Source organism: Nematolebias whitei, chromosome 2, assembly GCF_014905685.2.
Source record: "Nematolebias whitei isolate Nwh7 chromosome 2, NemWhi1, whole genome shotgun sequence".
In the NCBI taxonomy this organism is placed as follows: Eukaryota; Metazoa; Chordata; class Actinopteri; order Cyprinodontiformes; family Rivulidae; genus Nematolebias; species Nematolebias whitei.
This window is the reverse complement of record NC_056499.1, coordinates 1968267-1980501: the sequence shown is the minus strand read 5'-3', so window position 1 is coordinate 1980501 and position 12235 is coordinate 1968267. Positions and strand designations below refer to the sequence as shown.

Here is a 12235-nt window from a genome sequence, read left to right as displayed (position 1 = left end):
TCATCCATCCATCCATCCATCCATCCATCCATCCATCCATCCATCCATCCATCCATCCATCCATCCATCCATCCATCCATCCATCCATTTTCTTTACCCGCTTGTTCTGTTTTGGGTCACGGGGGTCGCTGGTGCCCATGTCCAGCAATCACTGTGCGAGGGGCGGGGGACACCCTGGACAGGTCTCCAGTCCATCACAGGGACACATAGAGACAAACGAGACAAACAACCATTCACTCTCTCTCACATCTAGGGACAATTTAGAGTTACCAATCAGCCTAACATGCATGTTTTTGGTCTGTGGGAGGAAACCGGAGTACCCGGAGAAAACCCACGCAGCACGGAGAGAACATGCAAACTCCACCCAGAAAGGCCCTGGACCGGGGTTTGAACCAGGGACCTGCTCGCTGAGAGGCAGCAGCTCTACCAGCTGCACCACCGTGTTACCTCACAAGAATACATTTAAAGTCAATTTTAGATTTTTAAATAAACATTTTGAGATCTAGTAAAGTTGAATAAATTATTGAAGCTAACCACATGTTTTGTGTTCGTCGCTGTAGATGAGGAAGATAACACGAGTACAAAACTTCACCCTGAAACTAACAACACTAACTGACATGGTGGTGAGAGTCCCACCTTGAGCTGTGAGAACACAGAAGAAGATGATTCCCAGAGGAAGAGGAGGAGGAAGAGGAGGAGGGGTCCTCGGTGACATTCTGACACTCTGCTGACCTTTGCAGCTTTCACCTCTGGATGGTGTTTCCAGCAGCTCGCAGCAGAAACACCTGGAGGGAAGATGAACTACAGCCCACGTACAAATGTTCAGCACCTTCTGCAGATTACTCAACACTAAATCTGGCAACTTCAAAGCATTAAACACAGTTCATGTTTACAATAAAACATAATCTGGAAGTATGTGCGCTGCATTTCTGTTTTCTTTGAGGTTTCATGGTGAAAATAACTCGGAAGGACCGAGTCGTCTCAGATTACACATGTGTGTTAGCCATCAGCGTTTGTCAGGAACACTCAAACATCTCAGTCCAAACACGCAAACACCAGGTCTCCATTTGCTCAGCACAAACTGTGCATGACATGCAACCATTGTTCCAAGACACGGAGCTTATTGGCCATGTATTATTTATGATTGAGAGGAGTGTCGAAAACATTAAAGATATTCAGCATCTAATACATTTAAAATCTTATTTTGACAATTTACAAAAAGTTTAATACTTCACACTAAATGACAGCAGACTGATAAGAACACGTTTCTGTGCATGTCGTCTTTTCCTCACCTGTTGTGCTGATCTTCTAGTCTTGAATTTGGTTTTGTGAAGTCCTTCTTGACCTTTTCCTGAATTCAGTCTCACATTTCTCTGCTCCTCTTGTTTTTCACTCTACGTCAGCCTCCTCCTCCACCTCCTCTTTTATACTTCTCTCCCTCCTCCTGCCTCTCCCACCGTGTCTCTACGTTACACCGTTATATTTATAACCCTCCTCTGCAGAGACACCAGACGGTCAGGACAGGATGAAACGGGTCTAACAGATGTTGCTGTTAAAGATCAGTCCTGATGGAGTCGGACTGAACATCTGTCCTCAGCTCACCATCTTCAGCACACTGAACACTGAGACACTACAGCTTTAATGTAAGAAAACTCCCTGAAAATCATCTCTCACAATAAATGCATTATAAAAACAACTCCTATATAATGGTTGGAGTTCAAGAAAACGTTGCTTTCCACACAGACCAGTAAATCCGTACGCGCAGAGGAAGACGAGGCTCCTTGTGCAACTTCACAGCAACAGATAATTCTGTACTTTCAAAAGTAAATGTGAATAAAAACTGTAACTGCAGCACAGACCAAAGTCCAGCTCAATAATCCAACAATGTTCAGTCAGGTCATCTGGAAAGGGTTTTTTTGTGCTGAGACGTTTCACCCTCCATCCAGAAGCTTCATCAGTCTGAGGAACCACCAAACAAAACTGACTCTCCACCAACAGCTCACTCCAAAGTGGAAAACACCCAGTTATGTTGGTGCTAAGATGGTCTCTGGTGCCCGCCCTCTCCCTCGTCGACAGTCGTCAAAACGTCTCAGCACAATAAAAGAAACCGTCCAGAGGAGCTGATGAATGTTGAACAGGAGACATTTGTTTCTTTCACACAACCTGGAGTTGAAGTAGCTGTTTAAACTCCCATGAGCCTTTGCTTCAAAGGTGAGTCAGTCTTTGTCCTGGAAAAAGAAGCTGGTGTTCCCGTTACAGACTGAATATAACGTCTCACCTGTTTTACACTGGAACTCCTAGTCTCCTGACGGCAAACGCAACGTGCACGAGCCTCAGTTTGCTCGTTTCATCGATGTCCTGTGATGTCACTGCTGCTGTTTTTCCACAGAACATTTCATATCTTGACCTGAGTGTGTCAGGAGGACCAGAGTGACGTTGTGTTCAGGTCATGTTGAAGAATAAACGACTGATGTCAAGTAACAAACTGGTAAAACTTCTGATTTATTGATCACATAGGAACCAACATGCAACTGCAACACACGGAGAAGACAACAAAACTAAACTGGTGCTTTGCTACATATTTGATTAATTATGTTTCTGGGGCTAAGAGACAGGTGACGGCTGGCAATGCTACACGCAGTTATAATAATAATAACAATAACAATAATAATAATAACAATAATAATAGATTTTGCAGCAATGAAGCAGAAAGCTCATGTCATATTTGTCCAACGATTACTGGTTTGAAAGGGACGAGAGTTTTCATGAACATGACAGATGTTCACCACTTCACAGTGATTTTATGGAATTCACCGTTTAGATCAGATGCAATGACACATTTAGATCGTTTTCCTTCTTTACGCTGCTCAACGTCTGAATTGTCTCATCAGTTTTAGTCGGAGTGCTTGAGAAGCTTTTTGTCACTGTCTGCTTCAATTAAATTCAAAAGTTTTACATAATTACGCCTTTTAAGAGAATGTTGTATCTTTGCAGCCATGACATACAAGAAGGGAATGATTCATTATGACCAAGATAACTGCTGGCAACATGACACGCAGACTGCTTTAGTGACTTTGTTATCGGATGTTAGAACCCTACACTAAAGCCTCTGTTACCAAACTGAATAATTGTAGAATTATTTTAAGAGCACAACAGAGAGATGAGCCAAGAAAGCTGAACTCCTGGTAAATATACGTATTAAACATGTTTGGATCTTACAGACACAAAGGAAGTGGACTGCTCTGTCTCCCACTGTGCGGCTCTGAGCTTCTAATGACAGAAGCAGAAACTGGTCTGCATATTTTTACTGGCAGAACTGTTAAAACGGACCAACTCCACGTCTCTCTGCTTCCTCCCCTCCTCATCGCGTCCTGCCTGGAAATGATTCACGAAGCAGTTTCTGTCTCTGATACATGCGTCCCAATCATTTAAAAATTGTTCCAACGCCCAGCTCTGGGGGATTAAAACCTCTGAAGCAAACTTCTTTTCTAAATTTTAATCTATCAGATTAAACATGAGAACAAAACTCAAGTACAAAGAAAAAACAGAAAAAATGTACATATGATGCTGGGGGGAGACCCAGAGGAAGACCCGGGACACGCTGGAGGGACTCGGCTGGCCTGGGAACGCCTCGGGATTCCCCCGGAGGAGCTGGACCAAGTGGCCGGAGAGAGGGAAGTCTGGACCTCCCTACTTAAGCTGCTGCCCCCGTGACCCGACCCCAGATAAGAGGAAGAAGATGGATGGATGGATGGATGGATGGATGGATGGATGGATGGATGGATGGATGGATGGATGAATGGATGGATGGATGGATGGATGGATGAATGGATGGCTATTGCTTACAACAGAACTAATCTGTTTCACAAAGTTAAAATTAGAATCAAATTGAACACACTCGTTTTTTACGATGAAGATAGTCCGATATGTAAGAGATGCTCTTTGGTTTTCACTGGAACCAAAAATGGTGACTTCAGTTTTATCCTCATTAAAATTTAGGAAGTTTGAAGCAATCCAAGCTTTTACTTCAGAGAGACAGTTAAGCATGGGTTTCAGCAAAATAGACTGAACTTCAGCTGAACGTAGACCTGAGTGTCGTCTGCATAAGAATGAAAATAAATTTTGGATTTTCTAAAAATGGAGCCTAAAGGATGCCTATGAATGGAAAATATTATGGGGCCGAGAATATGAACCTTGGGGTACTCCACAGGTGATGGAGGCAGAGGAGGAGACAGATTATCTGAGGCTTATGCAGAAACTCCAAAGCCTTTTGATGGACTATATATATCAAGGAACTCAGTGTCCCTTGCCCGGACATGGGTTACCAGGACCCCGCCCTGGAGCCAGGCCTGGGGGAGGGACTTGTCTGTGTGCTCCAGGTGACCGGGTCTCTACCCATGGGGCCTGGTCGGGCTCAGCCCGGATGAGTAACATGGGCTTGCCTTCCTGTGGACCCACCACCTGCAGGAGGGACCACAAATGTCGGGTGCATGATGCCATGGGCAGTGGCTGAAGGTGGGGGCCTTGGCGCTCTGACCCTGGCTTACCAAAGCTGCTCTTGGGACATGGAATGTGACCTCTGTGGTGGGGAAGGAGCCTGAGCTTGTTTGTGAGGTACCGACTAGATCTAGTTGGGTTCACCTCGACGCACATCATGGGCTCTGGAACAGATCTCCTTGAGAGGGTCTGGACCTTATTCCACTCTGGAGTTGTCCATGTTGACAGGCGCTGAGCTGGTGTGGGTCTACCCTTGGCCCCCGACTTGGTGCCTGTGTGTTGGAGTTTTCCCCGTTGGATGAGACGGTGGCTTCCCTGCTCCTTCGGGTGTGGATGGGTGTAGTTTTGGATCCCGTGGTGTCAGTACTGATTTTAAGATCACCTGTTTTCTCACCTGGTGAGTTTTGTTAGTGAGTGGGTGATGAGGGAGTCTAACACTTTTGTTGACCACTTTGTGCTTTAAGCTTTGAAATGTTGCCTTTGATCCGTTTTTCCTGCTGCTCTGAGATACGAGTCTGATTCACGGATGTTGTGCCTTGAAATGTGAAGAACTTGACGCCAAGCAAGGAATCTTAACCGCAGCTTGGATTTATGTTTTAAACAATGAGCGCGTCTACAATCCTTTCCACTGCTCAGCTGCGGGGGGTGATGACGGACAGACCCGGCAGACCCAAACGTCGTGAGGGTTTGCTGGGAACGCCTGGCAGAAGAACCCGTCAGAGAGATCTTCATCAAACATAATATTCAGAGTTCTAATAGGAAACGAATCCCTACAGGTTTACCACAGAGGTTGGCGTTTATGTTTGAACCATTACACCGTCGCACATTACTCACAGTCAAACAGCCATAAAATATAACGGTTGTGTTTGTTTCCAGTAGTGTCTGGTTACGAGCTGCTAATTTAAATCAGGAGAGAACAAACCACATGACCGGGCTGCATGGTAAGAGATGCTGAGTCAGTTCTTTCAGCCTGGATTTTTCAAAGAACATTCGAGATGATGCGACACGTTTTTCTAACAGGATGTAAAGTTTTTAAAGGATCAAACAGTTTTAGTAGCTTCCAAAATAAAATAAGGACACTAAATAATATTATATCGTAGTTAACATAAGAAAGTTAAATAATAAACTGCGTTGAGGTGTATTCATTTAAGACAAAGTCATTATGAACCGAGAACAGGAAGAAAATGTACCTGACCTTTAAATCTCTTGTTTCGTGCTGCCCTTTGACACTCACAGCTGCGTCTTTCAAACTGAAAAACATGGTTTTTCTTTCGGCGTAACTGATTTAGCAAAACAAAATAGCCACCCTGTTTTTGCAGCTAATAATTGTCTTAATGATTCAAAGTGGAAGAACGTGAATGGCTGCTCTGAAGTTCGCTGCAGTCCATTACGGTTTCTACGCGTGACTGAAGAGCCAACGTGTTTCAGCTACAAACCTTTGAAAACCCGTAAGCTCGGATGGAGTTGTGGGAGAAGACGTGATTTTTTGTTTAAACACGATGGAGAGCACATGTAAAGGCTGCGTCGCCTCCTTCGTGTTTCCAGCTCGTGAAATCATGAAGAGCTGAGAAATTAGAAACATGTGGGGCTGACCTGGAAGACAGATGACATGTGCTGTACAAGGCTGACAGCTTCCCCTCTTGCAGCATATCTGAGAGACCTCTGGAGACTCTCGGTACTAAAAGGTATGACTTAAGAGTAGAAAAACAAAAGTTTTCTCAGGACTTACGTTATGGTGACCATTGAACCCACTGAACCAGGAATTCTCTTCACATTTCCTACATGTACGTAAATCTAAATGTATTCTCTGCGCACGCTGACACTCAGGAACAAGTCTTCATATAACCCAGTTTGGTTGTAGCTGCAGGCCACTGCACTGGTGGGTCAGTTGTCCAAGATCTTTGGCTGAAGATTCAGGGAAAAACTCAACAATCAGATGGACATGGAAAATCCTGAAGTTGTCTTGAGTCAGCAGGACAAATATGTCTGCAGGAAGTGGAAGACGAGCAAGTGCAAACGTCAGAAGAAAAGAGCTGATCCTGAGTATGAGTGGCGGGTACAGGAGTGACTGATGAAAACACACAAGTTATTTTCTGTAAAGACGTAAATCTGACATTTAAATAAAGAAAATGAGCTGGTCTGGAAGCTCAGTCCTCACCTCCTCCTACAGGTGTGCAGTGGAGAGCATCCTGTGCTCCAGCATCAACGTGTGACATGGAGGCTGCACAGCTGCAGAAAGAAAAGCTTTGCAGAGAGTGGTGAAGGCTGCACAGAAGATGTTGGAGTCAGCCTCCCCACCATCACAGACATCTACACCTCCAGATGCAGGAAGAGGGCCACCTGCATCATGAAGGACCTCACTCACCCAGCACACACACTTTTTGCCCCACTCCCCTCAGGAAGGAGGTTGAGGAGCATTAAGTGTAGAACCACTAGACTGAGGAACAGCTTCTACCCTGAGGCTGTTAGACTCATGAATCAGGATTATCATTGAAATGACACTTTAATTGGTGATATGTGACTTTTATCTATGCTGCTGATCTCATGCTGCTGATCTCAGGCTGCTGATCTCAGGCTGCTGTATTCATTCATACCCATCTGCTCACCACAGACTCATGTTCGGGCTGCTGTTGATATGCCATATTGTTTTTCCATTTTTAGTCTTTATCATATATATTAGATCCTTAAATACTGTTTTCTTTTTATAATTTATATTTTTGCTGGCTTTGGATGTAACTGGGACCCTGTGTACATAATTTCATTCCACCTCATGTGATGGAATCACAATAAACTTGACTTGAAACTGTGAACAAGAGTTTTCTGTCGCCTACATTTACCACCAAGTCTCCGAACATGTATCTGCGTGCTTTTGTTTAAACTCGTTCATTAATGCGGAACAAACTGCATGGACTGTTTTTATGGACACATCAAGGACTTTGAGGCTTCAACATTAAAATGGACAACAACAATCTTTAATTCAATTTAGGATGGAAGGTTTTTAACATAATAAGTCATTTACATGTGAAAGCCGGAGTTACTGGGTGATGCCAGAGCTGTGGCTTCATTCAGCTGGATTAAGTGCTAATCAGGCCCAGTAGAGTGAGAATTGTGTTGGAGCTCAACAAAGTCCATGCTCAATAATCCAGGATTACAATCCAACATTTTTCAGTCAGGTCATCTGGACAGTTTCTTTTTTTTGTGCTGAAACGTTTCGCCTTCGATCCAGAAGGCTTCATCAGCCAAGGAAACACACAACAAGGAAGGAACAACAAGGAAGAGGGCCGGCAATGGAGGAGGGGCGTACATAAGAGACCATCTAATCACAAGCAGAACTGGTTTGTTCCACTCTGGAGTAAACTGTTGAGGGAAGAATCAGTTTTGTTGTGTGTTTCCTGGCCTGATGAAGCCTTCTGGATGGAAGGCAAATGTTTCAGCACAAAAAAAGAAATTGTCCAGAGGACCTGACTGAAAAATGTTGGGTTAGTTGGAATTCTTTTTGTAACGTCGGTGAAGACACTGAGCTGAGAAACTAACACAACTGACTGAAAATGATCAACATGGTTAGAAGATACAACCTGAGTCATTCAATCAGATTCAGAAATACTTTATTAATCCCACAGGTAAATTCAATGTTCTAGATGCTGATGGCTGTGGGCAGGAAGGATCTCCTGTACTGGTCTGTCTTACAGCGGAGCTGAAGAAACTGGTTGCAGATGTTGATCCGTTTGTGTCATGAGTGAAAGCAAAGACAAACATCTCAAAGCTTGAGAAACAACTTGTGATTTCAGTGTGGACCTTTCAGCTTCGCTTAATGTACAAAACGGTTGGAGGCTGTAAAAGAGGAGAAAAATGTTTGTGTTCCAGCCAAGAACCACAGAGAGACTGGGCCAGACTGGTTCCAGTCCAGCTGCAGAGTTTTCCTCAAGCTTTTACTGAAACTCACCAAGACAAGAAGCTGCTGGCGTGAAAACAGAAGTTCAGCAGAAAGCTCAGGGCTCAGCCGTGCAACATGTTTTATGATCACGATGCAGTGGGCGACACGTCACTGTCCACTGCTCTTTGGACTTGGACCAGCAGCTGCCAAACATCTAGAAATAAAAGGATAATCACATGTTGCCTTTACAAAACAACAGGACATTTAGAGAGAGTGTCAGGGAGGACTCTCCGCTCCTTCCCCTCATCCCAACATCTCTGAAACCAACTTAAACAGTTGTTGTGTTTGCTAACGTTGAACATCTGTGAAGTAACTCCATCTTACATTAGATCGGCTCCAAAACAAAGTGAATGAAAATCTGACAGTGGCTTTTATTTTGAAAGATTAATTGAAGTCCATTTAGTGGTTCATGAGATATTTTGCTAACAGCAAAGCTGACTCCAAAGAGTCGATGGTAACATTTTCAATAAAGATCCTGCAGTGTGATGCTCAGTGTCTGTGTTGGGGACCAGGCTCGACTACTACCACAACAAATTCTGCTTCCATGTCTATAAAACTGACTACAATCAGTTCATGTTGTTTAAGGGCAGTTAGCTGTGACGGCCATTTTTAATTGGGTGCACTCCAAAAGTTTATCAATTGCTGAAGCACATGCAAGGGTTAATTTCTGAGAGTCCTTAAGATCCACTCAGTTCATGAGAAATTTTGCTAACAGACAGACAGTCATAGAAACAGGCACTGACATAATCACCCATCCTTCATGGCAGGATTAAATTTCAAGCTTTAGTTTTCTCTATAGATTTTGCATTTTCTTTAAATGGGTGGATGCATTTAACTATGGGAGGGGTGGGGCAGAGGATGGAGATGGTGGGCCTGTACTCGGAAGGTTGCCGGTTTGACTCCTCAAACCTACAACATCAAAATATGGGTGGGAAAGGTGAAACAGCCTCACCTGCCTCCACTCTGGGCCCCTGAGCAAGGCCCTTAGCCCCCACCATCTGCCCCAAACTGGGCGCTCTTGAAAATGAGTCCTTGTGACTCAATGAGACTACCTGGATAAATAAAGGTTACATTCAAAACAAAATAAACTATTGGCATGATGTCTCATTTTTAACCAATCAGAGCTAAAACAACTTGTCAGAACGACGACAACTAAAAATAAAGAGTTTCTATGAAAAGTACGACTCCCTTTATTTATCCCATGCAGCGCTTGTTAAACCAGATGAAGAAACGGAGGAGGAGGATCATAAATCATGACCAAAACACAAACAAGAACTTCATTGCGACATGTTTGAATTCCTGAAAGTAACTTGAGATGTTTAGAGTAAATCTGCTGAGGTTCATGTCCAGCGCTGGTCTTCCATCTCTGCAAGTCTGGTCTCCTCCTCCACTCCTGTATCCTGGAAAAAGACCTGAAGCTCTTCTCCACCTTGACCTCTCTAAGTGGCTTCAAACATCTGCTCAGTTCCTGCAGATGTTCCTGTTTTTAATATTCTACATGGACTTATAATGTAGCTGGTTTTGTTTTTACATCATTTCTTCAATTGACCTTTCTTCTATATGCTTTTTATATGATTGTCTACTGATGTCTGTACCTCATCTGTGTTCTTTGTTAAAACAGGTCTCTCTTGTAAAGTAAATGCACCTGTGCTGCACTTTTCTTAGACCTGTCTAAAGATTCTGACTCTGTGGATCAGAACATCTTGTGTCATAAACTCTCAGAAACTGGTTTCTCAGAACACACCATTGGTTGGTTCTCTAACTATCTCTCAGATCAGAGGCAATGTGTTCAACATAATGGTACTTCCTCCAGTTATTTAACAGTCAACAATGGTGTACCACAAGGCTCAGTCTTAGGACTCACCCCCTTTACAATCTACATAGGTAATGTAGGTCAGAGCATCCTTGACGCATCCATACATTTCTATGCTGATGACACAGTTGTTTATTGTCGAGCTAAAACAGTTGATAAGGCTTTCCAGCTTCTACTTTTAACATCATCCAGACTGATTTGTTCTGTCTCAGTCTTGTCCTGAACACCAACAAAACTGAAGGGATGTCATTTTCAAACAGGAAGTTGGTCCCAGCAGTTCTTCCTCTGATCTTATCCTCAAATGGTGTCCCCATTGAGTTTGTTGATTCCTATAAACATTTGTGTATCTTGGTCGACTCACATCTCTCTTTTAAGCTCCATGTGGAAAACTTGATAAAGAAACTGAAAGTTAAACTGGGTTTCTTTTTCAGAAACAGATCCTGTCTAACCCTGAACCCTGAGGAACACCTTGTATCTGTGACTTTCCTTCCCTCCACTGATTATGGTGACATTATTTACATGAACGCTCCTACAAGAACCCTGCAGATGTTGGATGCAGCAGATGTTGGATGCTGCAGATGTTGGATGCTGCAGATGTTGGTTGCTGCAGATGTTGGATGCTGTCTATCATGGTGCACTAAGATTCATAACTGGCTGTAACTACCGTGCCCACCACTGCACCCAGTATCCACTGGTTAACTGGTCACCATTAACTTCACACAGACTCTCCCACTGGTACATTTCCATCTTTAAATCACTTCCTGGTCTGCTGCCTTCATACATCTCCTCCTACATGTCTCTGTGTGAGTGCAGCTACAGTGTGCGCTCTCAGGACATCATTACCTGCAGTGTTCCCTCAGTGAGGACTGAACTAGACAAAAGGACCTTCTCCTACTCCGCTCCTGTTTCCTGGAATATCTTGTAAAAAGACCTGAAGCTCTCGACCTTTGACCTCTCTAAGTGACTTCAAACATCTGTTCAGTTCCTGCAGATGTTCCTGTTTGTAGTTTTCTACATCGCCTTACGACCTAGCTGTTTTTGTTTAGTTTTTTAATCTTTTTCTTTCATTTATTTTTCCCAATTTATTTGCTTTCTCTTAAGATTGTCTGTCATCACTCTTTGTTAAATTAGGTCTCTCTGTAAATGAGTCCCCGAGGCTCAGTGGGACTAACCTGTAGAAATAAAGGTTGAATGAATGAATTGAAACTTTTTAGACCGTGTGTATTTTTCATTTTGTCTACAAGTGTTTGTTTTATATTTTCTGGCTTCTATAACATGATAAAACTGAAACAAACAGACTTTATTTTCATCTGTTTCTCAAAACCAGAACTCATCGAGCCAAAACTGCAACCTTTCAGACATTCAGCTGTTTATCCCTTTACAAACTCCACTGTCTTTAAATTCAGACATTACCATAAACTGTAACATTTTAGCCTAGCAAAATGTTTTTCCCAAAATCCAAAGAGCAGGATGAGAGTTCTTCAGTGCTTCGGCTTCATTTTTAAACTCAGATAAACAGAGAAGACACTGTTGGGATGATGTGAGAGAGCAGCGAGGACTGGTCTGTCCTCAGTGACGATCAAAAGCACCAGGATGTGATTCATGTCTCATCCCGAGGCTCCGTGGGATTAACTTTTATAAATAAAGCTTGAATGAATGAAAAGTCCCCGATCAGACTCAGACCTCTTCGAAAGACAAAACATTTCCTGTACAACCATTTCCATTTAGCATCCAGGAAACCTTGAGGCTGAGAAGTACATACAGTAAAACCTGAACGCTCACAAATAAATACAATTAAAATCTCTCCAGCTTTTGCCTTAGTAACACACATGGTTGAAACATCATGTTTTCTTGTGTTGTGTTGCTGTGGCGCCACTAGATGGTGCTGTTGGCGGGAAAGAAAGAGCTCCAAGAAGAAGAAAAAGTTCCAGAACAGCATGCAGGACATAGATATCATATATAAACACATATATATCATATATAAACACATA

The 12235-nt window shown here is 43.2% G+C and overlaps 1 protein-coding gene across 1 annotated transcript in view; it reads right to left on the bottom strand.

The window, feature by feature from the left end:
• LOC119425133 (cartilage intermediate layer protein, nucleotide pyrophosphohydrolase) overlaps positions 1-715 on the bottom strand; it is a 5846-nt gene extending 5131 nt beyond the window's left edge. The window contains 1 exon segment of the mRNA XM_037692667.1: positions 637-715. Within this exon segment, the coding sequence (XP_037548595.1) occupies positions 637-715 (79 nt within the window).
• Positions 716-12235: the final 11520 nt, after the last annotated feature.